The 27819-nt window shown below is 50.5% G+C and overlaps 4 protein-coding genes and 1 long non-coding RNA gene across 5 annotated transcripts; 3 read left to right on the top strand and 2 right to left on the bottom strand.

Moving 5' to 3' along the window:
- The first annotated feature begins 99 nt into the window (after nt 1-99).
- On the top strand, nt 100-2755 carry LOC119101602 (uncharacterized). Its single transcript, XR_005094587.1, has 3 exons — nt 100-527; nt 1220-1256; nt 1885-2755. It is a non-coding gene; the product is annotated as an uncharacterized LOC119101602 (long non-coding RNA).
- A 6-nt stretch (nt 2756-2761) lies between these two features.
- On the top strand, nt 2762-10055 carry LOC119099666 (nascent polypeptide-associated complex subunit alpha, muscle-specific form). Its single transcript, XM_037222731.1, has 4 exons — nt 2762-3110; nt 3311-3529; nt 3738-6733; nt 10052-10055. The coding sequence occupies exons 1-4, from the start codon at nt 2958-2960 to the stop codon at nt 10053-10055; spliced, it is 3372 nt and encodes a 1123-aa protein (XP_037078626.1). The 5' UTR covers nt 2762-2957.
- A 3500-nt stretch (nt 10056-13555) lies between these two features.
- On the bottom strand, nt 13556-14686 carry LOC119101848 (uncharacterized). Its single transcript, XM_037225270.1, has one exon. The coding sequence runs from the start codon at nt 14606-14608 to the stop codon at nt 13724-13726; it is 885 nt and encodes a 294-aa protein (XP_037081165.1). The 5' UTR covers nt 14609-14686; the 3' UTR covers nt 13556-13723.
- Nucleotides 14687-16620: 1934 nt separating this feature from the next.
- On the top strand, nt 16621-24082 carry LOC119101301 (peptidyl-prolyl cis-trans isomerase-like 3). The gene is given in 6 exon segments (XM_037224593.1): nt 16621-16720; nt 17654-17728; nt 22227-22388; nt 23497-23615; nt 23933-23969; nt 23971-24082. Coding segments are annotated over 6 exon segments (525 nt in total). The 5' UTR covers nt 16621-16678; the 3' UTR covers nt 24061-24082.
- A 459-nt stretch (nt 24083-24541) lies between these two features.
- Nucleotides 24542-27604, bottom strand: LOC119101857 (syntaxin-18). Its single transcript, XM_037225278.1, has 3 exons — nt 27582-27604; nt 24778-25480; nt 24542-24730 (listed from the first exon to the last, which is right to left on the bottom strand). Exons 2-3 carry the CDS (start codon nt 25471-25473, stop codon nt 24542-24544), a joined length of 885 nt encoding a protein of 294 aa, XP_037081173.1. The 5' UTR covers nt 25474-25480; nt 27582-27604.
- Nucleotides 27605-27819: the final 215 nt, after the last annotated feature.

Below are 27819 nucleotides of genomic sequence, written 5' to 3'. Positions count from 1 at the left end.
GCGACACCATGCAGTGAAAGCGCCCAAAGAAGTGTGCACGTGTGATCATCATAAAAGAGAAGCTAGTCCTTTAAAACTTCAGCAGACATGTGAATCCGATCGGGTCGTCCACTTCCGTAAACTCTGAACAGATAAACATCAATCGTGTTTAGTTCAATAGAAGATTTCATCGACTTTTCCAACGTTAAAGTACACGATCCAGCAAGCAACAGTGTATATTATCCTTCTGAGCCAGCCCATTTGTCGTTTTAACAATTTCTATCACGGTAGCAAGCGTGATAATTTCAAATGAGTGTCTATCGAACATTAACGAATGAACTTAACGAAACCCTCCATTTTTCATCAAGAAGCATCATACGCATAGTGTGCTACAAACTACACGCCAACAAATAACTACCACGATTTCCCCAAATCGTTTACTCCAGTTGCCACAAATCATTGATATTTATTCGAGTTCCGGTGTGAATGTCATTGTTAGTGTCCAAGGCTGACTCGTCCCAAGATGTGGATTACTAGAAGACATCACGGTACGTTAACTAACGCCCTATGTCCATCCTCCGGCACACGAGTACCGTGGTTAAATGCAGTGTCAATGGGAAAGTTAACTGTGTGTGCAAGAATGCATATAGGGATATTTATGTACATTGCAAAGTTTTTTTCTTCATTTGTTCATATGTCCACGCCTAACATGTTTGCCCTATTTGAAGGCTTGTTACATCATGCCTATTATCCTGCTTACACCAATTGATGAATATATATATATATATATATATATATATATATATATATATATATATATATATATGTATATATATACAAATACATATGCATCTATATGTGTGCATATGCACACACACACACACACACACACACATATATATATATATACAATATATATATATATATATATATATATATATATATATATATACAAATATCCGTATTTCGGAAGGAGATCGTTCACTTAACATTGGCCGTTGAAAATAATAGCCGCTTCGCGGTTTGATACAAACATATATCCACTGTCTTCCATTACAAGCCAATTTTTCCTCAGCTTTTTGGCACGAATGTTTTGTAAAAGCTGTGACAGTCTGACTGTTCCACCAGAAGGCTGATTACTTATTCCTAGAGTTTGCCTCACAAAATCTCTATTTTTGGAACATCAAATGTGTTCAACGATTTCTAACGCTCGACGCTTTCTTACGTTCTTCCTTTCCAGATCGGCATGTCAGAGTGTCTTCTTATTTTGATAACAGGTAAGTGAACTTGGCAGACGCTCGGTTAAGCTATTACAGTGCAGAAAAGCATCCCGGTTACAGGAACACTTTGGCATCCTTGCCTCCTTAGCTGCATGCAATCCGGCAGTGACACTGTAAGCTGACATTTTTTAAGATCCTTTTTCAGATTCTCGAGACACAGCAACAATGATATACCTTGCACTTGAAACAATAATGGTCATGGACATATGAGCTACAGAAGCTGAGAATAACATGTGACGCAGTTTTTATTATACTTATTATTTCCACCATTGTGAGACATGGATAAAACTAATTATAATGTGCATTAGACCCATTCACATTTGTTCCACATTTCATCGTCCATGGTGTTGCTTTCTATTCTTCTTGTGGGCGTACAGGATGGTGCATTTTTTTCAAATCAGTTCTGATATAGATTACCTTTACGCAGTGCGTTTACCTTGAAGTTTGGGAAACAGGGCCAACTAAGGCTGTAGAGCGTCTGCTTGACATCTTTTCAAAATGCGTGGTGTAAAAAGTGTTAGCTGAAGCTCCATTCACCATTTCCCATAATGCATATACACGGAGCGAAGACATCATGGGCCCCAAATATCAAAAACAGCCTAACCCATTTCGTGTTTCGTCGCAGGCTTGTTCCTGTTTCGCGGGACCTGCGGGACCGGTGATCACCAGGGGTGGCAGCGTGACATTGCGCGCGGCTCGAACGCCTATGGTGTCGAGGGGCGGCTCAGCGGCGACCGGCCTCTGCGGGGGGACGGGCGACAGAGGCTACTGCCGCTAGGCTTCGTGCCCGTGGGCCCCGAACGTCGGCTAGAGACCGGACCTCACGGAGGAGGCAGTGCCGGGGGCGTGGCCCCAGGCGGGGGCGGCCAGCCGCTGGGCCCCGTAGCTCCTGTCGTGGGGCGCTCTCCCAAGCCGCACGCGGCTCGCGGCCTGGCTCCTGACTCTGCCACGGAAGAGATCAGCCTAAGGCTGACCGTCGTCACACCCAGAAGCGGCAGCCCCGCGTCCGGAGACCGCCAGGATGGAAGAGGCTCCGTCTCGTCGGACGGCCTCACCCAAGGACTGCGAGGGGGCGACATTCTGGGAGCCCAGCAGTCCGGCGAAAAACCCGCTGCCGCCGTTGGCGGACAGGAGATCGTCTTGGGCTTTCAGAGGAACAGTGCCCAAGCAGGCGGCGAGGAGGGTGAAACAGACATCGCACCGAAGCAGTCCAAGACTTCGTCGGCCGTGCCTCAGCTCGGACCCCCGCTGGGAAGTGACCAGGCCTCGGAGGCTTCCCGTAAAGGTAGCGCCGTCAGCGGGCCGGGCCACCCTGCCGGCGTGACTAGCGAGCAAAGCGAGGGGCTGGGAGCTCCCCGCGTCGCCGGCCGAGCTGCGGTGCCGGAACAGCGCGGCCCGCCGGCGACAGACGGGGCCAGCCAGCCGGGGCCGCCCCGACTCTCCATCGCCGAGGTTCTGGACTTTCGGCCGGCGCCGCCGCAGAGCTTGGCCGGTCAGCCGCCGCAGCCGGACCCGCCGGAGCGGGACTCCCAGCCGGCAGTGGCGGCGGCCGGTCACGGGTCTCGGCCGTCCGTCGGGCAGGGTCAGCCCATCGAGGCGCTCCGAGGGCCCGCTGGCGTCAACGATGGCCCAGGCGCGCCCAGCGGACCGGAGGGTCCAGGGGTGACGCAGCAGCAGCGAGAGGGCGAGAGTCGCCATATGGGCGGCACTGAGTGGCTGTCGGAGTCGATTCCGGGCCAGCCACACGTCGACTATCCGGTGCTGATCAATCTGCCAGACTCTGGGTTCGACTGCAGAAGGCAGCAGATGGACGGATTCTACGCTGACATCTCAGACGAGGCCAGGTGTCAGGTAAAATTTGCAAATCTGGTTTCCATTTTTCTGAGATCGTGCAAGGACCTTTCAAGGTGCATTTTTTACTCCACTTTTGCATATCTTTGAACCCTCAGTTACCCAACGGCTTGTTAGTATTGGCAGTATGTGATGTTTTTAGCTGACATAGTTTTCCGGCCAGATGTGTGAAAGGCCCAACCAGAGATTTAACCTTTCAGGCATTTTGGGTATGCCACAACAAACAGCAAGATGGCTTCCTTTGCCCAAATGGCACGGTCTTCAACCAGCGCTACCTCACCTGTGACTGGTGGTTCAACGTGCAGTGTGACGAATCGCCACAGCACTTCGACCTGAACCGGAACATCAGCGTGGTGGGCACCCACATCAGCGCCCAGCCGGCCGGGATGCCGGCCGGAGCCTCACCCAGAGTTCACCCAGTGAGTGCTCTGGTCGAGGGACTCGCCAGTACTGGTGTGACCTGAGCCCTCTACCGGGAGTAACTGGAGTTAAAGATGTTCAGCTACCAATGACTGTTACGTTTCTGTGTAGGGATGGGGCTTCTGTGAGCGCTGTATGCTTAATGCTGTTTTTAAGCTAAAACTGTCATTGAGCTATTAGTTTAACCTGTTTATTTTTTCGTGACAGGTGCTGACGATGCTGGGTGACATACTAAAATATCCAGGAGTTCCTCCCGTCCCTCCTTCCAATTCGACTGCACCTTCAAACAAGTCCGCACCTACAGCCCCTGCCTCTCAAGCAGCGACGCCCAGCTCCAGTCAGCAACCCTACGATTTTGAGCTAGATGTGGCCAACGTGTTCGTTGTGGGTGGGATTCCGGGAATCCCGCCATTGGATACGCAATGCGGCGACCACCTGCAGTCAAAGGCCACTGACCCTACAGCCTGCAGCTTGAACAGACAACCAACCAAGGGTCCAAAGCTTACAAACAAAAGGCACGCAAAAAAGTCATCTGCTTACATCCACAAGAGACCTTACAAGCGTGATTTAGGCAATACGAAAACTACGAAGCACTTGCATAGACGCAAAGCCCGCGACAGCTTTATGGTGCAGGCGGCAAAGGGGCTAGAAAGCGCTACCTCTATGCTGTCTTCGAGAATACCTCAGGTGGAGCAGTCGGCCATCTCTCAGCTGCACAAGCGTGCCACTTCGCCGTCACCGGCGCCGGCTGCGCTGCCGTCTGCACTGGCCGAGCCGCCTGATCAGGGAGCCGCGGCTAACCAGGCCGGCCCGCAGCCTATTGTTCAAACCGTCGATAAGATCGCGTTTCCTCTAGCCGCCAACGGTGGAAACCTACCGAAGGTGGAAGAAGACTTCAAAATTCAAGGCATGGGTGGCGATGGAAGGGCGACATCGATCAAGGACGTTATGCCCTCACATTTTCCGGTTCCAGGCGCTCTCAAAGTCATGGCTGCAAGCGGAAAGGAAGTTCCATATGGCTCCATGGCGTCTGCTCCACCAAGCCAGACAGGCAGTCAGCAGTCGCCAACTGGTCCAGCCCAGGAAAACGGGGGTGGCCGTGATTACGCCAGTATTTCGTTGGCGCAGGACGTAGACTTTGGGCAAGGCAGCAAAGGCGGCTCCGGAGAAGGTGCGGCCGAGGACGGAGCCCGTAGCGGACGCAGCGGGTCTCCCAATGGACAGACGGCTGTCTCAGGTTTTCTGGCGAGTCCAGTTGCTACCGCTGCTCAGCCCCCTGCGCCCGGAAATGCTGCGGGCTTGAATGACGGGTCAAGCGCACAAGACGCCAGTGCGCCGTCCCCTCCAAGTCAGCTCCAGGCAGGGAGCCTGGAACAGTCGAAACAAGGGGGACCAGGTGAATCAGCTTCAGCCCCTGCAGCAGAACAGTCCGCCAATGTGCCAACGAACCAAAACACCGCCCCAGATCCACCCCCGCCACTGCCTCCTCAAGGACCGCCGGGTGAGACTCATCCACCAGGTCCGTCTGGTGGACAGCTTCCCAGTAGACCTAGCCAGGATTTGAAAGGTTCTGAAGCTAAACCCAGCCCTTCTTCTGGCAATTCGGATTTGCCCGCGGGCGAGGATGACAAAAGCAGTATGAAGTCTGGACCCATGTCTGAGGAAGTCATTGAGGAGACGTCCAATGTAAAAATTTTGCTTCCATATTCCAGTAAAACTGGAAATAGTGACGGCAGCAATGGAAACCTAGCTGGGCGCTTAGGAATGCCAAGCGGTGCGTCATATATGCATGGACAACCTTTGGCAGAGGTGCAACCCACTTCTGTCCAGATGCTTTCTGGCCATGAACACGAAGCAGTTTCTGCTTCTATAAATCAACCCACTAAAAACACAGTTACAAATCCGACGCAGTTTCCTAGTAGCGAAACACAAACCAGCATCAATAAAACAGGAAGCGCACCTGGGAATCCATATGCCTCTTCCGCTCCCGCTGATGACAGTTCCACGGGCGACATCAGTAAGCTGCTAGATTCCGACCCTACGAGCCAGCAGACTGGTTCCGTGCCTGCTGGAGGGGGCCAATTCGACTCCGCTACTGGCGTGGTTGCCCATGAGGGCTCTTCAGAAATCACGAAGGAATTGGACAGCTCATCGCAGTTTGTTCAAGGTGAAGGCCAAGACACTGGATCGCTCGCGTCCAACATAAAGGTGCAAGAAAAAAAGCTGGGTAATAAACCAGCATTTTCTTCGCTTTTAGATGATCCTTCAGCACTGAAGAAGGAAATGCCGTCTGAAAACTTCAAGGTTCTTCAGCAGCCACGACGGAAGCCGGAGCAGGACGGTGCGCTCATTCCAGGCCACAAAAGTGTTCAAATAAAATCAGAATCAGTGAGCAGAATCATAAAAAATCCATCGCGTCACAGAAGTGCGATCAGCGATCCAGCTGGGATGGATCTGCCGGAGCTTTTGAGACCCCCGAGCTTTGCGTCATATTTGAGTAGGGGAGGCTTTTCTCTCGACGATTCGATGCTGTCCTACAGCCCGACCCCGCCGCCGCACCCCGCCATATCTAGAATCAAGGGATCTATCGACATGAAGTCGGGATCCAACATGGCCCGCGCCGCTGGCCCCCCGCCGCCTGGTGCCGTGGCTGACCTGCCTCCCTCCCTCGACAGTCGTGCATCGGACGCAGCTGGCTCACGGGTCGGGTCAGCGGCACCTCAGGACGGAGACTTGTCGGCCAGGGTCTCAGAGACGCTCAGCATGGTCGATACCATCCTGGGGCCTCCGCCTTTTAAGTCGAGACGAAGTTACAAACCCGGGAAACCGCGTCAGCCGTACCGCAACGCCGAGGACATGTCTTTGAAATCCAATTCCTTCGGAAGTCGAAGCCGGAAGAGGTCTTCGGAGTCGGAGCCATTGTACAGCGACCTGGGGTTAAATCTTTCGGTACTGATCAGTGGATCGCCAAACAGCACACCGCCGAGCAGTGCCGGAGCGTCAGCCAACGCCATGACCAGCCTTGGACAGCCGCCCCCACGCCAGCACGTTAGCGAAAATAAGGAGCATATTTATGTTGTAAAGCCATCCGCGGCCCGGGCTCCTAATGAAGACGAAAAAAGCACGTTTCGGGTTAACTTGAGGCCAAAGGAGAAACCATCCTCCCAGGAACCTAAGGTCGAAGAGCGCGTTGATATCAAAATGTCAGAGGAGAACGATACCTCAGATGCGAGTTACGATTATGATGTTTCAAAGCTACCAGGATGGATGCGAAAGACTGCCAAACACCACCCGAGCAACAATTACTCTCAGTCTCGCGGAGAAGGAGAACGCTTGGAAACGACAGTGGATATATATGAAAGTCCGTCTCGATCCGCTCGTGGAACAAATCTTGTCGCCCGAACTACCCTTCGAAAAACGAAGTCAGCCGTGTCATCACAAAATTTTCCGAGAAAGCATCGATCTTCCAAAACACGATTGCTGGACGCACCTAAAGAACTTGAAGAAGTGCCCGGCAGGGATCTGGATCGAATAGCTGCTAGATCTTCTTCGCCCCGTGAAAGAAAACAAGCCACCTTAAACAGGCGATTACGTTTTCGCAATGTGGCCTCAAACTCCGAGTCTCAGCCAGGCAAGTTATGACGAAGCAATCCTGATTTGCACACACTGTTTCCAACACACGCATCATTCTGGACGCGCCTACGTTGGGAACAGTGCGCACGTGATGCTCACCTACCGCCTCCCTCATTCAGCGGCGTATACCACAACAGCTTATGAGATACTTCGCACGTTTGCACCTCTTCTTGCTTCGCTTTCATGGCTGACTGTGCTGAAGCATGTGCTAACTCGTATTTTTGCTAAATTTGTGTTGACGGAGGCTATAAGTAGATGTCGAGAGTATTATGAACGTGTTCAACTTATGCTTGGAGAATGTGTACCATGTCGTGCATGTAATAAACAGTGTTCACGAGCCGATTATCCGTCATTATCAATGTACGTGTTCAGCATCACTGACACAGATGCAGGGATCACCCAGCTGGAAAGCAGGAGTAAAGCTTATCTCCCGCAATTAGGAGTCGTCTTTAATCTGGATGCGGATAAATTGTGTACCTGTTGATTGCTTCTCGACACATGTGGACATATGGTAGCGTTTTTAGTTTTGACATCTGACAGCCTATGTTATAGCAAAGCGACAGTGGTTTAATAAGATATCGTCAATTTGAGCAATCTGGGCAGGAAATCTTTCAAGAAGCTTTCACTACGAAGGTATTCCGGCGACCGGGTTTGCGGGAGTCTGCAGGACCACCTCCGTCTTGGAGAGAAGTCCGAACCTTTTGGAGAAGAAGTAAATAGCTGGGTCTCGATGTGTTCCCGCGATTTTTCCCCAGGTACACAACTTTATACCCTGATTCGTACCATTTGGCAAACCGCTTACCCAATATCCTAAGCAATTCATGCGGCTCGGCATCATTTCTACTTGGGAGAGAAATTCCACGAATGAGAAAGGCACTTTTGACGACTGGGAAGCATTCGTCTTCCTAATTGCATGTCCAAAGATATAACCTGACTTTGAGCGATTCTACAGCACTTATGTAGCAACACACAGCGTTTGACAGTGATACCCTTAAAGCAACAGTTGTTTGACATTTATAAGGAGAAAGCAGTGCCGAAACGGCAGCCATTGACCCTCGTGACGCTCCAGGGCAGCGCGGGTCCATGATACCAGCCACGTGCTTTGTGCTCTTGGAGCATTCTGGTCACCCGGCCATGAACTGAACAGGCGATGGCTTGTGTGACCCGTTCTGCGTTAGTAGAACGCTTACCTGCGATACCTACCTGTGAGATGTGACGGGCGAGTAGGGTAAGGTGGGGCAAGACGCTCCTGAAAATGCATTTTGGTGAATATCCTTTGTTCTATCTTATTACCATTGCAAGTGCATTTATTGAAGCACACTTTGAACATTTTTACTAATTTATGCAAAACTCACTTCCTCATTCCTCATTTCATGCACCTCTGGGAAGCGATTTTAGAGAAGCCTGCAAGTGGGGCGTCCTGCCCCATCCCCAGGGCAAGACGCCCCGAGCCATGAGGCAAGAAGCCCTGGGCCACGGGGCAAGAAGCCCCGGGTATAAGGGCAGAGGACTTCACCAGGAATAGTGCCCCATCTGACACCAAAAATTCAAGTCGGGGTTTAAACAATTTTCGTATCTGCCTGCAGTTATTTAACTAAGCATTTCCACCGTGTAGATATCACCTCCCTCAACATCGAAACAGATGAGTAGCAAAGCAATCAACGTTTATTCAGGCATACCTGCGCTGAACGGTAGGCGAACGGTAACGGTAGCTGGTGCGGTAGCGTGTCTGGATAACTACCACGTAAGAACTACTCACGGCAGTGGTCGCAGACGTACACCGTCTGAGTGTCATTTGCATCAGTGCAGGGAACACAAGCCCATCCCTTGCAGCTCCCACACTGAATCCACTCCTCACAGAAGGAGAAACGCATTGAGCATATCATGCATGCCACGTCTTTCTCGGAGTCAGGCACTGACTTCTTTTTCGACGGCTTTGTTTCAGTGCCTTTTGTTTTCTTGAGGTAGCTTACAGGTAGCTTTTCTTTGGACGGAGATGAAATTCAGGCCGCAGACTTCTCCACTTCACGGCCGCGTTTTCTTTTGTCTACCTTGGGTAAGGGTGACAACTCTCCTAGCAGCGTCCTCGCAGACAGAATCCTTCCACTCGCTCGAACTCCCCCGCTGGGATCAGCGCCGTTTATCTTGCCAGCTCTCCCGCTGCGACCTGCGTCACCCTCCGCTCCAGCTCTCCCGCTGCGACCTGCGTCACCCTCCGCGCCAGCTCCTCCGTTGGGGCCAGCGCCGTCCATCTCACCAGCTCTTCCGCTGTGACCAGCATCACCCTCCGCGCCAGCTCCTCCGCTGGGGCCACCGTCAGCCTCCGCACCAACTCTCCCGCTGAGGCCTGTGTCACCCTTCGCGCCAGCTCTCCCGCTGCGACCTGCGTTACCCTCCGCGCCAGCTCTCCCGCTGTGACCTGCGTCACCCTCCGCGCCAGCTCTCCCGCTGTGACCTGCGTCACCCTCCGCGTCAGCTCCCCCGCTGCGACCTGCGTCACCCTCCGCGTCAGCTCCCCCGCTGCGACCTGCGTCACCCTCCGCGCCAGCTCTCCCGCTGCGACCTGCGTCACCCTCCGCGTCAGCTCTCCCGCTGTGACCTGCGTCACCCTTCGCGCCAGCTCCCCCGCTGGGACCATCGCTGCCAGCCGCGCCAGCTCCTCCGCAAGAGCCAACGCCGTCAGTTCCACATCCACTGGGCTCTGCTTCATCCGTCAGCAGCGATGGCACGTAGCTCTCCTCTGTGAGGGCGTTTTGGTCGAATGGCCTAAGACCGGTCACTTCGAAGCCCTTAATGGCTCTTTCGGGTGTTGCCATCCGGTTGAACGCTTTGCCGATCAGCTGCCCAATCCCGTAGATAGTGGCGCCTCTGCCGCGACTCGTCCGCAGGTAGTTCTCTGCCGCGACGTTGGTGCCGGCTATGAGTAAGTTGAAGACGGTTCGGTTGAGAGGTTGCATCTTGTGCGAAGAATGCGGTTTCAGGGTCAGCATATGTATGTAATGCTCCCTGGCGTAGAGGATGGCAGGAAGATACTTGTTGGACTGGTGACCATCCAGTATGACCAGCTGTGGGTTGTTGATGCTGCTTTGCGTCCACTGCTGAAAATGCACCAGCCACTTCACGAACAGTTCGCCGTCCGTCTATCCTGAATCGCTGGTGCCAGCGATGGACCCTGGAGGTGTCCCATTCATGAGCTTGTCCAGCAGACGTTTCCTCGGCCAGGCAATGATCAGAGGTGTAAAACGTCCCGCGGCGCTGCAAGCAGCAACAACTGTCACAAGTTCGCCTCTTTCCGCGCTAGCCAGCGCCCCGACGCAACGTTTCCCACACTTGGCCAAAACCTTTGAAGGTGTCTGAACAGTGGAAACACCAGTTTCGTCCATATTTCAAACCTGCAAGCTCTCGAACCTGAACTTTTCAAGACGATCTTTATGGACTTTGAAAAACTGACCCACCATGTCTTTGTTGAAGCCAGTCGCCCGATGGATGCCGGTCCCTTGCGGCTTTCTGAGGCTGATATCTGGGTTGCGGTTCAGAAAGCTGCATAGCCATTCTTTTCCGGCGGATCCATCTCGAAACGGATGCGGGAATTTCGCATGTTCAGCCAACTTAAATGCCAGCTTCCGTACGTCCACGGTAGCCAAGCTAAAAAGGCGACTTTCCATCTTAAAAATGTGTTCTTTGAGAGACATTTCCACATCGGAAGGGAACACTGTGCCGTACCTTCCAAGATGCTGCTCTCACGGACGTTTCACGTTACCGTCGCAATGACGTCAGAGTGTTCTAAGCGGCACACCATGATTGCGTGACACCTCCCGCACACCCAGTCCTTTTTTGAGATCGTCCAGAGATTTTCTAATGGCCATTTCGTCATTTTTCATGCGCTATAATTTTGGCCTGTATGTCCGCACCATACCTGAAACAAAAAGGCATTTTAATTGCACGCTGCCAAATTACAATATGAAAAATAATATGACTGTTAACTTTAACCAAATTTCTACGTTTAAAATGTGAATCAACTGCCGATATCATTATCTTCCTGCCATTGCTTATCCTCAAAATTCTGTCCCTTAAAAGTGTTAAAGTAGTTAACCAGATTAAACTACGGTCAACTAGTCATTTAAAGCCGATATAACAGGAAACTGGCAATTAAAGGCTCACATGGGTCAAGACGCCCCATGGGGCTTTTTACCTCACGACCTATTGTGGGTACTGCTCCGACCAGTCATTCGGATAGACAGCGGCGCCTAGAACGGAGAACCAACACGAATTCAGCACCAAACAGTAACGCAATTTTGGGTCCAAGTTATGATCTCTCCATATGCATTAACGATTCTGAACTGCAGTGTGGTATAAACGATTGCCTTCACTTAGCACTGGAACCCAAAAATAGAAAGAAGACACTCACAAGCACATTTTTACCTATATCTGTCCAACGTGATCAACCAGCCCCGTCACTATCTGCCAGCATACTGACCACGTTGTTTGTTTAACAGGGCAGAAAGTGTTTCCCCGGAAATTTTAAAATTCTAAGATATCTTGATGGGGCGTTTCACCCTGGCGGGGCGTCTTGCCCCACCTCACCCGACGTTACTCAACATTAGCGCATGTGTCAGTCGCGCTGGCTGTGACGCAAGGCTGCCAAACGCAGCTGCACACCTGTCGCAAACATCGTGGGGTGCGCTCTTTGCATTTGCACTCCACTGCCATCTGCCGTTTGGAATGCTGAAGCGTGGTCGGTGAAAGAAATAATTATATGTGTTATGTACGATAGCATCGAACGCGTGCTCATGTTGGGTCCTCTTGATAGTGGCCAGCTTTATTCCAATCGGCATATGCTCTTGTAGCCTGCTACAACGGACAGTCATCCCCACACCTATACCCTCTGAAGGCTTTTAGAAATGTACGCTAGAAAGGCTAGCACGTGAGCTATGCTGCAACACGGGTCCCCACCCGTGTCATAACTCCAAACACGGCTGTCAGTACGGGAAGTCAAGTCGAGCACTAGAGGTTTTAACAGGCAGCGTTTCTTCTGAACCCAATCCGCTCGGTAGTCGTGGTTCCATGTGACACCTGAGGATGGAGCCATGACCACCATCTAAGAAATATGCTATTCTCCTGCCCACTCTTTACTCACTCCTGGTCGAGACGCCCAAATATTTTAGTTTTTGATTGCTGCATTGTGCGTCAGCAACACACCCGTTGCGTCCGCGCGCTCGGCGGCCGGGCAAAACGCTCAGCTGGCCCGGCCGACCGCCTGGGGCAAGGTCGCCAGCGTAAGGTCAAGGACAAGGTCAACGGAACAGCGCCGTTCGGCCGCGCTCGTGAGTGTGCCCGTGATCACAGGGGCCTCACTGTACTGCCGCGAAGTGAAGTCGCACGGATAAGGCAGTATTACTAGCCTTATTCCCCGGAGAAAAACCAGGAGAATGCAAATATAGATGGGTTGATATTTCGGCAGCATGCCTGTTATCAAAACAGTAACAGAAGTCCACAAAGGCATGTTGCCGAATTCCCAACCCATCTATATCTCCATTCTTCTGGTTTTTTTCTAAGGCCATTACTTCTGTCTTTTCTATGTGAATAGCATCCCTCGCGAATTCGCTGAACATCTGAAGTAACACAGAGTAAATGTCAAACATTACAATCGTGACGAGTACAAAATTGCATTGAAGAACATTTGCGCCTAGGTTGTCGATTTACTGTGCTTGCTGTGACGATTCATGTGATTCATCTATCCGGTTCACAGGAGCTAGATATTTAATATACCGGGGTAAGTTCCTAAGACATTGCAGATCAAACTGTGTGCAGGCACCTAATATTGAATTCATCGAAATTGTGTGCGGGCTCCCGGTCCTAGCTGGCGCACGTATCACTGCTTCAGCTGCCCCTTTGGGTTTTCCCCGGCGGTGCCAGGTCATTGCCCGCGGCCCTGACCAAGGCTGCTCTGCAAGATTCGAAAGGTCACGCTAGCAGCCAGTGACTTTCGGCGCTGGGAGTGTCTGGGGGTTGGGAGCCACTGCCCGCTGACCTCCCGCTCTAATAGACATTTCTCACGAAATTAGTAGGTCCCTCCGGAGAAGCGAGGACATCTGAATGCTGATTGACGGCGATGCAAACACAAAATGAAACAATTTTTTTCGGCTCGAATGCACTACGTAGTGAAAAACCAGCGAGTGCATAAGCGCTGGCAGGTATGTTCGAAAGCCTGTCGGCAGTACCAAGCGTGATATCATTACAAAGGTCACTTGTGAGCTCAGACCAGTGACATATGACATAGCAAAACGACGCTTCTCTCGGGTCACCATTTTCTGCACCCTGTTCCGCAGCCAGTCAGCCTTCCATCGCTTCATCGCCGTCCTCTGTCCCCAATAGCTCCGTTAAAAAAAACATCTGAAGCAAAATCATGTATTTGCGAGCATCATTTAAAGACATAACAATATCGTGGCAAATAAACGCGTATCCGCTCTAAATGCCGGCCCACGCCAACGCTGCTTGGCTGAACAGCAAAAGCAACTGCTGAAAGGTAAGACGAAGGCCGCGGTCCGCCAACGGCTGCCTTACTGGAGTGCGGCCGGCTGCGCTCCCTCCGTCTCCACGGCGCCCTCCTTAGGCGGCTGGAGCGCGGCCATCACCGGCGCCTCCACCATCAGCTGACCGGCCTGAGTCAGCCGCGAGGTCACATGGTCTGGGTTCACATGCCGCGGCAGCGCGAACTTCCTCAGCAGACGGGAACTGGAACAGCCCTCATCCGACGTCTCCTCGTGCACAGCGTCCACGATCACCACGCCGCCGTCCACCTTAACGGTCACCTCCTCCGGCTTGAAGTCGCTGACGTTCACAGAGACCTGGTACTTGGCTGTCTTCGTGGCGTCAGCGTTCGCCTCGCCGACTTCAGCGGCCTCCGGCTGCTTCTCCTCGGTGCTGCCCTCCCCTGATGCGGCGGCGGCTGTCACTGGAGGCTTCTTGTCACCTTCGGAGAGCTCCAGAGCCGGCGCGCCGGCCGGCGGCGCCTCCAGGACCAGCTGACCGGACCGGGTCAGACGCGAGGTCAGCGCGCTGGCGTCCACGTGCTCCGGCAAGCGCACCCTCCTCACAAGGCTGCTGCTGATTAGGCCGCCGCCGGTCTTCTCGCGGTGGTGGGCTCGCACGGTGACAACGTTGTCAGACAGCTTAACGCTTACCTCCTCCGGCCGGTAGCCGGCGGCGTCCAGTGTCAGGTGAAAGCCTTCCGGCTTCTTGGACTCCTCCTTCTTCTGCGGCTGTGCTCTGAGGCACTGCTGCGGCCGCACGCCCTGCCCGTGCGCACAGGGACGCCACACGGGTCCATCAATCTCACCGAACGCCGACCACGGGTCCCAGACCTGCACAGGCCCGAACGTGCCAATCTCACGGCGCGGCGTCCACCGACGACCCTGGGGCTCGAAGAACAAAAATGTATCCATGTCGACAGAGAAGCTCTGGATGTCACCTCCACAGCACACGCAGCCTGCCAGGCAACTGAAACCGCTCTGAGTTCAGCACAAGAAAATCGCCGAATTTAAAGGACGTGGCAGCACCTCCATGACCGTCACGAATTTTCTGCAGCCTTCTCGACCTATTCCGCGTTCTCTTGGTCGATCCGTGCGAACAGCCAATCACCGTTAAGTGTTTCCTGACGTCATACAAATGAACCAATGGTAGGCAGCGCTGGGACACTGGTGGTGTCAACGGAGTCAATGTATGAAATAGATCAACCGGGAACGTTCCAGTGAACTCAGGGGCGAACTGAACTTGGGCGTAGTTTGGCCTGTCAGGATCATTCCGACGAGCTATGGATGGTACTGGATTCGAATGGCGGAGTTATGTGCCGTCAGTGTGGCAACCAAGAGATGCTCATACTGACATGGAATAGACTACCACTTTAAATGCGTTGTATGAAAGGACCGCCTCCACAACGGCGAGCGCGCAAGGTCGCGGGCTCATTTGTCTTCGTCTATATATATATATATATATATATATATATATATATATATATATATATATAGTATCTGTCTGTTAATGAGCAGTGGACAAGTTTTCAGCTTTAGTGCCACTCGTAAAGACTTCTGAAAACCCTTGCAAATGAACGATTGGATCAGTTATCGCTTGAACTACCATCCAGATACGCATTGACAGTTGAACGCAATATCATCGCAGATATTTTCGATTCAATTAAGTTAAATAAGCGCTGCAGTCACCATTAAAGCCAGCAAGTGATATAAGTGTTTCCAAACAACTGGAATGAATTCGCATAAGTCGCCATTGCTATTGCCATGATTTTTCAAACAGCTCAAATGTGTTTGCCACCTGCTTGTCTCCTCTGCAAAGCTCTACTCACAGCAGGGCAATAGAGCACTGCACAGGTGTGGGCGGCACAGAGACTGCTGCTCCAAAAACTCCCGAATTCGCCGCTGACTTTTGCCAGCGTGGCTTCTTGAAGGCGTTACTTTAAAGCACATAGTTATCAGGACGTTCTTCCATCGCATGCGTCATCAGTGATCGTAAACACTGAGTTTTGTCTTCCTTGTGTTACTACCTTGTTACCTTATAATATTACAATATATTGGCCGGTCACCACGGTTGCGGCTGTACAATCATAACTCTGAGCCGCGTTCAATTTATATACAAGACGGAGGAGGCTGCATTGTCGTCCGACGACTGCACGCTCTCTCTCTCTCTCTCTCTCTCTCTCTCTCTCTCTCTCTCTCTCTCTCTCTCTCTCTCTCTCTCTCTCTCTCTCTCTCTCTCTCTCTCTTTCTTCTCCCTTATAAACACACACATACACACACACACGCATATATATATATATATATATATATATATATATATATATATATATATATACATATATATATATATATATATATATATATATATATATATATATATATATATATATATATATTTAACCAACGGAGGCCACCAGATTTACCGCCGCAGATGAAATCATATACACAAAATAGGGTGATAAGAGTTTTAAAATAATCGGTTGCCAATCTTCGCGGGACGGCGCTACGTTCAAGATGGCTGCCGACCGCCGCATGATGAAATGTGCTGACAATGCATTGTGGAGAGAATTTTGTTGCGTTGCATCGCAACAGTGAGACTGCGTAGCGCGTTTTTTATCACGATAGACCTTATTAAGAACTCATGGTCTGTTGGAAACCGGAACGTGTGAGAAGAGTGGAACAGCCTAATTTTTACATCGCTTTTTTCATGCGTCACCAGGCGTAGAGTCAGTGTTATATGTTGCCCAGATTTGGGGAGGCGGCCCCCCCCCCCCCCCGAAATCCGCCGCCACTGGCCGGCGCGTGGAAAAAAACATGTAAAGCAATGCACATTATGTGCAACAGAGAAAACGTTGTATATGGTAGTAAATCAGTGTAGACGTTTCCTACGCGAGAAGGACATTTTTTCACAGACGATTTCCAGAACGCTTTATCACATTGCGCATACCGAAGTGTGTGTGCCCCTACTCTGTTCTAGGGCCTTGTATGTGCCCGGAAGAACGAGGCGGGTGGCTTGTCGGCGATATGGTGAATATGATACCTACAGCGGATTTTTTAAAGTCGATTGTCCGCCGCTTGCCTTGGTTGATGCATTATTGCTCTGCTGTTCTACTTTTAGCTGTCGTATGTGTTGTTGGTCAGTGATTGAACAGGACATGCTGAATGTGGTAGCAGCGGAACAGACAATTCTAAGTCATATAACGTCCTACTGTGCAGTTTCATTTCTAGGCTATCACTGACTGGGCAGTGTTGATTTGCAAACAGGCTGTTGAATGTTATTGTTGCCATTTGTGGTGGCATGGTATGCATATTTTTATCTGTTCTAAATTCAAATCATCTGGTTTAACTTTGCCTCCATGATAAGAGGCTGGAGCATTTCAAGTCATGGAATTATTTTAGTTATTCAGTACTTCCTGTGCACTATGATCAGGAAATGTCTGGTCAGCCCTCTCTCCCCCACAAATGTGAAACATTTCTTTCAAGATTTTAAAGCTTATCAAGTGTGTATTTTTTCATTGTTATGCAGCTGATAATTGATAATAGTTTCCTAATTGGGGGGTTGAAGCTTGCCCCCACCAATGTTGGCTCCATCCTGCATTGAACTCTGAGCAAGTGCACCAAATCCAGGGAGAAACATGGTTTTTGGCATATTTTGGGCCAGTTAAGCCATTTTCCATACCTCAGCCCTTTAACTCATTTCGTGAAGCTGTACCCCTTTTGAATGATATGCTGTAGTCCTTTGGTTACTTTTTGTTTTGCAATCAGTTTTAATTCTACTTTTTGATATTCTCAGATCATGGTATCTGGTGTCTCATGTGCTCTGATAGCTATAATGATGAGCATTACACACTTTATTTTAACATGATTTGATTTTATCTTTGATGCATTGTACATAAATGCAGTTATGCAAGTTAGAAATGAATTGTTTTCTTTTTATAAAAGCTGTGTGAATTTCTGCAGGCTGTCACACTTCATACAGACTTGGGAGATATCAAGATGGAGCTCTTCTGTGAACAGTGTCCAAAGACATGTGAGGTAAGTTTCTAAAATGTTAATGCTCAGGAAATTGTTCAACATGAACACACAGAAGGAAGATGGCAACCATTGCTCAATCAGATGCACAATTTTTTTTTGAGTTGCAGGTTATAGCAGGTTAGTTTTGCACATCTAAAGTGAACAACAATATTTGTTCAATGTGTGTACTGTGGGACCTGCCAGAATGGCAGCCCATAGTGAGGGGTAAAAGCCAGCAAACAAGCAAAAGGAACAGGAGGATTGCTCTTGCCAGTTTCACTCCCAAAACAGAATGTTTACAGAAAATGCCTGGAAGACAGTGCCCTGAATGTTGGTTTGCCATAGCCATTGCCAAGTAGTTTTAGGTTGAACTGAGCCAGTAGTAGGAAATTCATGTCAATCATAAACATGAAATAACCACATCAAGACTATTCAATGCAGTTCACAACCCTGCCCTTCTGAAGACCTAAACTTCTCTAGTGTCTTAGGTACACATTCACAAAAATGGGAAAATTTTTGGGCAAAGTGTTTCAAAGTCACCTTGGCATTCATGATGTCATAAAAGGGCCATTCAAATAAACCGTAGTGTATCTCGAATCCACACGGAGTCGGACAGACGTCGATTCAGATGTCGTCTGTAGCCGCATTTTCTTCAAACAACATCTCGGCCAGGCCTGGTGCGATTTTTACATGCCAGAGCCGTGCGTATATTTGTTCTGCCACGTCGAGTGTGCTTCGTTTGCATGAGTGTTTGAATGCCTGTTTTTCCTGCGAAGCGCTTTATGATGTCGACTCGAAGTCGAGTCTAGCAATGAACTTGGATGGGCCAATACATTACATCAGTATGGGTAAACGGTCGACATTTATCTGGACAACCCATGAAACATACATAATGTTTTGTGTGTGAATAATCTGGGCCAGACGCGGTTAAACTGAATCCTGCCCTGTTCGGCAACAAACTTAACGGAAGGTGAATTGGGGGAAATTAGTGGCACTGATCTTCTTACGCAGCTCATTCCGGTAATAAATGTTAAGTTTCCAGATGCCCGTTCATGCGCCGGAAGTCACTGACATGGAATGTTCCGGATGCTGGCCTGGTTTCCGTCTCCTCATGTTTCCACGAACGGCAGCGCCAGCGTTGGGTGCGTGAATGGCAGTGTCTGCCATTCGATCCACCTTCTCATTCACGGCGTAATCGTGCAATGAAGCTAAGTGGATCCTGCTGAAATATCTCGCGAACTCAGGGGCGGATCCAGAGAGGGGCAGAGGTCATGCCCCTTCGGGCCCCGAAGGGGCCCTTAGGCTCCGAGGGGGCCCATATCTGGGCGAACAGACGAAGTCTTTTATTTAAATGTTTTTTATTGTTTGTATTTAAATGTAGGGCCCTATGCTTCTGTCGGGGCCATCTGATAGCTTGCTTGGGTTCACTCAGTCTTTCGGGGGTCCTCCACACTGGGCTTTAGGTACTTCATATTTGAATGAAGGGCCTCGCGCTCTTGTTGGGACTCCCATCCGATAACTTGCTCGGGCACACCGGATCCTTCGGGGCCCTCTTCATTGGGTCTTGGGTGCTTCCTATTTGAACAGAGGGCCCTGCACTCTTGTCGGGGGCCCTATCTGTGAATCTTCTCTGGCCCACTCGATCGTTCGAGAGCCCTGTACATTGTGCCGCGGATATTTCTGATTTGAATGGAGGGCCCTTGCTGTTTTCGGAGGCCCATCTGTTAGGCACACTCAATCGTTCCGGGGCCTTCCACATTGCGTCCGGGGTACTACCTGGTTGAATGGAGAGCCCTACGGACTCTTCGGGGTTCCCATCTGTGCACCTCCTCGGGCACACTGGATTGTTCGGGGGCCGTACACATTTGATATTGGAAATTGAATATCGAGCTCTACGCCATCTGATAGCCTGCATAAGTACACTGGATCATTCGGCGGCCCTCCACACTGGGTCCTGGGTACTCCTTATTCGAATGGAAGGCCCCACGCTCTTGTTTGGGCCTCGTCTGATAGCCTGGTGTGGCACGCTTAATCGTTCGGGTTTCATCTATCTTTGGTCTTGGGTACTTCCTATTTGAATGGAGGGTCCCATCTGATGAAAGAGGGGGAAGAGGGCTCCGATGGAGGGCTTTTGGCGGGAGTCCCATCTGTTGACCTGCTGGAGTGCACTCGATCGTTTGGGGCCCTCCGCATTGTGTCGTGAGTGTGTCTATTATTTGAATGGAATTTCCTACGCTCTTTTTGGCCCCGCCCCCATCTGTTTACCTGCTTGGGCGCACTCGGTCATTCCTGGGCCCTCCATATTGTCTCTCGGGTACTTTGTATTTAAATAGGTGGTCGTATGTTTTTGTCATCTATCCGTTCCCATCTATCAAACTGTTCGGGCTAATGGCGGATCCGGGGGAGGGGGGGGGGGGGGACACGGAACCGCGCTCCCCCCTTGTGCCCCGAGCGGACCCATAGGCTCTGAAGGGGCCCATGACCAGGCGAACGGACTCAGTTTTCAAACACAAAACAACGAAATTGGACGTCTTTGGGTCTCCAGGCGACCAAAAAACAGTCACACGCGAAAGCGAGGCCCGTGAGCAGAGTCATTACGCTGTCCAGCGGCCTTCGCTGTAGCGGGGCCCTATGTGTCTCCTCACCGGGTCACTCCGATCGCTAAGAAGCCTCCCACGTTGCCCTTGATCTGTGTGCGGTGAGCTGTGCGACGCTGCTGTTGGGGCACTATCTGCCAGCATGCCTGGGCTCTCTTGGTCGATCAGGGGTCCTCCATGTATTCGTCCCACTTGCCTGAAAAGGTCAATACGCTTTTGTTGGGGCGCTCTATTCCGGGTACACTCAGTTACTCAGGGGCCTTTCATATTGGTGCCGGGCTCCTTCCACTTTCTCAACGAAGGGCCTTCTGCTGTTGCTGAGGTCAATATAAAGTAAGACACTGAGCCACTGGATGCTCAGGAGCCCTGCACCTTGACCTAGGGCTCTTCCCCTTTCATCTCTTTTGCGGAGGACCCCTCACTCTCATTACGGCCCTTTCCGTTAAACGTGCCCGGGCACTTTTGATCTCAAGGGGGTATTCATTCACACACACTGGTCAAACACAAGGGTGCACACACGCACACTGGACCCACTGCTCAAAGGGTCCATGCTTTGGCCAGGATCCTATACGTCAGCCTGCCGGGCCACTTCCGATCGTTCAGGAGCCTATCACGTTGGTCTTGCGTTCTTCTCGCTTGCTTTGCGGACCCCATACTTGTCGGCGGAAGACTCTTTGTGGGTCCACTGTGGCACCGATGATCATTCAGGTTTCGTCTGTTGGCGTATATATTATATATATATATATTATAATATATATATATTATTATATATGTGGTGCGTGCGTGAGTGCGTGCGTGCGTGCGTGCGTGCGTGCGTGCGTGCGTGCGTGCATGTGTTTGTGTGTGTGTGTGTGTCGTAGCTATAGAGCAGCAGTCGGATATGCGCCGATGCATTTTTACGTCATTTGTCGAACATTTACGTCCCGTCAACGTCTTATGGGACATTTAGATGCATTTAAGCACATTTAAATGAGTTGCGTTATAAAAAGCATACTAAGAGTGACTGCTGGATTTCAAACATCTTTTTCGGGGGGGGGGGGGGGCTTCTATGGGGCCCACAATGTTGCGTGCCCTCCCCCCCCCCTGACGAGGTCCTGGATCTGCCCCTGCGCGAGCTCCTCCAGAATCTTTCCGAAAGCATCGCAATCTATTACATTCGGCCGCTGGCATGAACGGAGTGGAACTTGCAGTCGAATATTCAAAACAGCACCGAGCAAAGCAGCAAGCGAGCAAGTACCAATACCGCCCAGCTGCAGGCGCTGCCGCCGAGGGTCAAGCGCCAACACAGAACGTGTCCCGTCGTGAAGGGGTCGATGCTACGACGGTTTGGAATACATGCTACATGATACAGCCGTTGGGTGAAATAAAAATACTTTATTCCACTGCTTCCACCGACCGAACGGCAAACGTTCGTCATCTTCGTGCAGCCCATCTTCAAACATCATCGCTTCACTGCGTGCTGAAGACGAAAAACTATTTGGAAATGGCAAAATCTGTAGCCACGGCCCTCACATAGGTCGTGTAGTCGTGTCAACAAGTTAATCCTCGTAGCATTACTGAATAACTCGGAAATGTGGACGTGTGTGCCGTACATCAGCAGCGCATAGTGGTTTGTCGAGGTTTTAACGTTTCAAGTTTGAAGTGGCTTGAGCAGCATGCGTTTTAACATCGCCTCTCTGACACATTTGCGACTCGCCGTAAAATTCGTGAACCGTGGTACATTGATTTTGTCTTGAATGTTCAGAAAATGTTTGACCATTTCAGTGAGCATGCCGCACACATTCAGTAGTTGCAGTGTTCAGCGGCCGCTCTGATTGCAAGATGGCGAAGTCGAAGAAATACACACTGTATCAGATTGATGCGGGAAGTTGTAAAACGCAGCTCGGACAAACAATGTAATTACTCTTCTGGTGCTGTTGCAGAATTTCCTGGCTCTATGCGGAAGTGATTACTACAACGACAGCCTGTTTCATCGCAATATCAAGGGATTCATGGTACAGACCGGTGATCCTCTTGGCACGGGAAAAGGCGGCACTTCAATATGGAATCGGAAATTTGAAGATGAGATAACGGACAACGTTAAGGTGAGTTCAGTCTGTAGCTACAGGACCTATCCAGATCAGACATGGAGAACACTGGTTCCCAAATATCCATACTTGTTTTGGTATCTAAATGATGCAGTGGTAATGGCCCCGTTCCTCGTAGAATAACCAGGAGAATGGAGAGCTAGGTATATATAAATTTCGGCTACATGCCTTCATCGAAATAAACTGATGTTCACTTTGATGAAGGCATGTTTCGAGATATCACTCGTCTGGTTTTTCGACGAGGGCTGGGCCATTACTACTGTCTTATTCATATGCGTAATGCTCCTCACAAATGCACTTTGGAACCTACATACTTGTCCTGCCTCAGCTGTTTGATTTTGTGCAGAGGATCTTGGTCGGGCGGTACGTGTTTCAACTGGTGTTCATTTTACGGAACTAGTGCCTATTTGAAGGAGCAAGCACGCGCGGGTAACACGATGTGCGAATATTCAAGCCGACATGAGCGACATTGGGGTGCATATGAGTCGTGGCTGCTGGTCCGATGTCGTGCGCAGGGCCTGAACTAGTGTTTGCTGTTTACTTGCCGAATGTTTGCGCACTCGTTTTTAATGATGCTGTGTCGTTTCGTATTTGATCGTTGAAGTGTCAAAATATGTGCATACCAAGAAGGATCTGTGCGCCCTTGATCATAATGGTTGCTTGTATATTAGAACACGGAGGCAGAATAAAAGTGTTGTACGGCAATACGTCTGGCATTGTCGCATATACTTGGCTTGATTGCCACTGCGTGTGAAACATTGCGTTGTCTTGGTATGCATGTTATGAACTGAAATTGTCAAAGGGACACGAGCACCAAATCCACTATTTTTTTTGCGCGGCAAATGCTGATTGAAAGTATAAATAAACTTCAACAAATACAATCTTAGGATAGCAGACGACAGATTCGTTTCCAACAGACCTAAGAAATGTCAGAGAAGGCATCAGATCACAAGAGCCATGTAAAATTGATACCTTAAAACAAAATTTGGCCATGTTCAGATTGGATAAGCACTTAGTTTGATGGATGGTGCACTGCTTCCGCGGCTCCTCGTGTTCATGCCCAGCACTGCTGTTGACTATGCGCATGGTGGTCGTTTGTTTACAGCACAAAGTTCGCGGCATGGTTTCCATGGCAAATAATGGGCCAAACACGAACGGCAGTCAGTTCTTCATCACATACGCCCCTCAGCCGCACCTGGACCTGAAATACACGGTATTTGCGAAGTAAGTGGCACCAAATACGTGAATTTTGGTCAACGTTTCATCCTGCTACGAAAGCTACGGAAAACTCTCATAGATTTATACATTGCTGAGGTGTCCCTCTGATGGGGATAATCCATTGACGATGATGATTCGTGTTCATCTTCACATGATCCCTTGCGCCTCCGTATCGATTGTGAAGTAGGTCGACGAGGCCCATATAAGCAAGAATATGTTTAATCGGATCGGTATACTCCTGAGAAAGCGTGTGAAGACATCCATGTAACACATAGGCCACTGCCTTCGCTGATCGAATGTGGCCACCTGTTGCTGCACCGCAGAGTGATAGACGGCCTGGACACGCTGGACCAGCTGGAGAAAACTGACGGTCAACCCGAAGAACTACCGTCCCACCACGGACACGCGCATCCGACGGGTCACCATCCACGCCAACCCGCTGGCGGGGTGACGCCCCGCCCACCGCTCTGCCGTCATCCCAATCGTCATCCGCACCGTGCGCGCACAATACATAATCGCTCGTCATCGTGTGTGGTTTAAGGAGCTGGAGGGTTGAGGCTGGATGCACGACACGCCATGGTGGCATACTGGCATGGCAGATGAGCGCTGTGAATGGAAGCCTTGAAAATTGCAGCGCCCTTCCGCTGTCAATGGCCGCAGCCTGGTGGTTATAGCTTGCACTGATTTGCTTGACCACTCTCCGGCACAGTGCTCGTCGCATATATTTAAGGCATGTGCTCAAATCCCAACATTGTTCATCTAGACACTTGAATGCATCAAGCTTACATTAAATAGCATAAAAATATACCCACCGAAATCATCCGCCCGGCCGCGATAGCCGACTATCACAGCACACAGCTTGGGTCCGAACGTCACGGAACAACGCCTACTCCACGACCCACGTGAAGCGTCCAGCTAAGCGTACTCACGCATTAATCGTTGTACCAGTCTAGGAAAAGCAACGAGAACGATATCACCAAGAGGAAGAACATGACCCACACGCGGGTGCCGGCGTTTTTCTTGATGGCGCTGCGCAGCTGCTCGTTGGCATCCTTGATGTTCTCGGTCGTGCCGATCACAGTGTCACCGATGCGGTCAACGTCCTTGTCCTGCTCCAGCACCTTCTCGGTGAAGATCTCCTGCAGCTGGGCGATCTTGACCACCTTGCTCTCGACCAGCCGCACCTCTTCGTCATGCTGTTGAGTTCGTTGAGCATCTGGTCGTTCTCGGCCTGCAGCATCTGGAGGTCCTCTGGCGTGAGCTCGTCTCCGGGCAGCAGGGGCGAGCTGGGCCGGTCCTGTTCCCAGCTCGGCGCTCCGCCGCCGCCGCCGTCCTCCGGCGGCACTGCCGGGGGCGTTGGGCGGTCGGCGGCGGGCGCCGGCCGTGGCGTTGCCGTCATGATCTGGCTCATGTTGCGCCGGTCGACGGACCGCTTCACGCGCACCGCCTTCATCTCGGCGTAGATGCCGCACACGGTCTTGAGGTAGGCCTCCATGCTGTCAGCCACGGCCTGCCGGTGCTGCGCCGCCTGGTCGCCGCCGGCCGCCGGCACCAGCTCGCGCCGGAACTCGCGCACCAGCTGACTGCAGGTGCGCGTGATAGCCTGGGCGCCGGCGTCCACCTGGTCACGTTCGGCTTCGGAGAGCGCGGGTCCGTCGGCGCGGCCTGTGCTCAGGTAGCCGGCCCGATGCTCCTGCAGGAAGGCGGCCAGCCGCGCCACGCTCGCCACGATGTCCGCGGCGCGCCGCTGGAACGGGCCGGCCGCGCGCCGCGGCAGCACACGGCTTTCAGCCGCCGCCGACAGCTCCTTGTTGCGCGTGCGCACGGCGCGCAGACAGGCTATAAACAGCGGTGTCTGGTCCATAGCGGCCCTGGGGCACAACAGAGTGGAAGCATTAGTGAGCATCATCAGCCCTCATGGTGGGATAAATATATAAATGGACATATGCATGGACCTCTTCAGCTTGCTGACGTGACATAGAGAAGGTGACCATGCAAGTCACCATATGTAGGTATGTACTCCCAAAGGTATGTCACACATTCTGAAAATTGCAGGAGACATGTCCCCACAGTGTTGCCACCCTTGTGCAGGGTCCACATACCCCTGGCCATACACTGAAGACAGATTAGATCATGTGACAAGGTTTTAGCCAAGGGTGGGAACAATGGGGCCAGGGCCCACCTTGAGCAAGGATGTTAAACTAAATGCTGACAGATCTCACAGATAGTTCATCCAAATTGCAGGAGTTTGGAAAAAACTTGACATTTGCCCATGAGTTGAGATTAAACATTGGCTATGTGCTTGTGGATAAGTGGGCATGGCATGAATATCCTGCATACAAACTTACATCATCCAGTGTAATTTCTTATTTGGCTGAGTGGATCCAATCCCTCCCAAATTTGACAGAAAAATACCTAACTTTGGACTGATGCCCATTTGTCAGCTAATTTTGGGTGCTATCATCACATGTCAGCAGCCTAGCCTGTTTTCCACAACTATGCCACTGATATTACTTCATAAGGAAGAGTGACAGATAATGCATGCTGCCAGCACTGCAGTGACAACATAACTGGGAACAGCAAGATATTGGCATATGAGTTACGCAGAAACAAATCTTGCCATCATACCAGTTCAGCTGGTTTCAAATCAACCCAAGTATGAGCTTTGATTCATCGCAGTGGTAGGCATGAAACATGCACTGGTGTAACAAGAGGAACTCAGGCAAGACACATTTACTTATTCACTGTAGATCTTTTCTGAAGTGAAAATATATTGATAACCATTAAGCTCATCCCCCAGCTCTGCAAATATCCCTTTGTAACACAGGCTTATGAACTGCATGCCAAGGCTAGTTCAGCATTGGTTCTGGTAGCCGACCACAGCAACAAGCAAGCACCATGCCAACATGAAAAAGTGGGCATGTATTTGCTAGATGGGCCTAGGCCACCTGGTGGTCCCCATGTTCTGACTCATGATCTGTCCAAATTACCTTTCTATCATATAGGAATCCAAATTTTTACATGGTCAGTAAAATCAAAGTCACCAATGCAAAGGCCTCTTAGCCCACCCAGGGCACAATGATTCAGACCATTTTAAAAGTGGCTCCTCAGTCATAACCAAGCCCTTTTCATGTACTAGTGGGAAGTAACAGGAATATATGCAGTAAACAAATGCAAAGCTTTGTTTGAACTCCATCACACTACAACTGATGAATTTAACAACTTAGCTGAAAAGCACCACATTGATTCCATCATTTTTAACCTGATGTGGTGCAGAAAAATCACAGATGGTTAAATAAGCATGAGTTTTACAAATCTTGGGCTTCCAAGAGCTCAACAAACCTCATATGTATCTTGAGGTAGCTTGATAAAAGGTCATAGCTACCTCTTCTTCTACCTATCACCCCACCATTGCCAGCAGGTAGCAGGGGCATAGTTTGCCTGTCTATATATCTGTCAAATTGGTAGTCTATAACATGACACATCTATCTTTTGCATGAAGCCAAGAGGCTGTAATAGCTGCAAACCAATTAAACATCCACACAAATTTCTAAATCTGAAAATGAAGAACATCATCACTCATTTTCAACCTTACTTTTATGTCTTTTTATTGCAGTTTTTAAAGTTTTTTCATAGCTAACATTTCTTAAATGTACAGAAAAGCACAACAAAACTGATGAGGACACACACCCTGGTGTTCATGATCCTCAGGCTCTGTGGGGTGGGGGTTTAGGACGTGAGTTAAGGGGCAGAGTAGACTCAAACTGAACTCAAACTTTTATTCGAGTACATCCCTAATAGCTTTCTATCGCCAGGACCCCTAATTATTACCTACTCCTTGGCCTTTATTGGTCGTTGCCAGCCTTGATGCACGCCCAGCCAATTGCCCACAGGTATTTAGGAATCTCCTTGATTACAGAGAGCGGTGGATCGTGCCATCAAGGAGAACAATGTCTGAAAACATTCGCTCACAGCTGTCCAGGGCCGCACGCACACCCCAATACCCCTCGCTCAGGCCAGTCAAATTCTTCAGATTAGTTGTCCAGGTTGATGCACTTACTTAAAGTGTTCACACTGCGCTGAACGCAACTTGCGCGTATTCGGTCACCACACGATGACGCTCAGTCGCTCGGGGAGGTGAAGGATGGGTAAATTTTGTTCAGACCTTGAGCCAGATCTGCTTTAAGCTGTTGTCGAACAGCTTCAAAGT

This window comes from Pollicipes pollicipes, unplaced genomic scaffold (genome assembly GCF_011947565.3).
Source record: "Pollicipes pollicipes isolate AB1234 unplaced genomic scaffold, Ppol_2.1 Scaffold_4881;HRSCAF=5763_pilon_pilon_pilon, whole genome shotgun sequence".
Lineage (NCBI taxonomy): Eukaryota > Metazoa > Arthropoda > Thecostraca > Pollicipedomorpha > Pollicipedidae > Pollicipes > Pollicipes pollicipes.
This window is presented reverse-complemented; position numbering and strand designations above follow the sequence as displayed.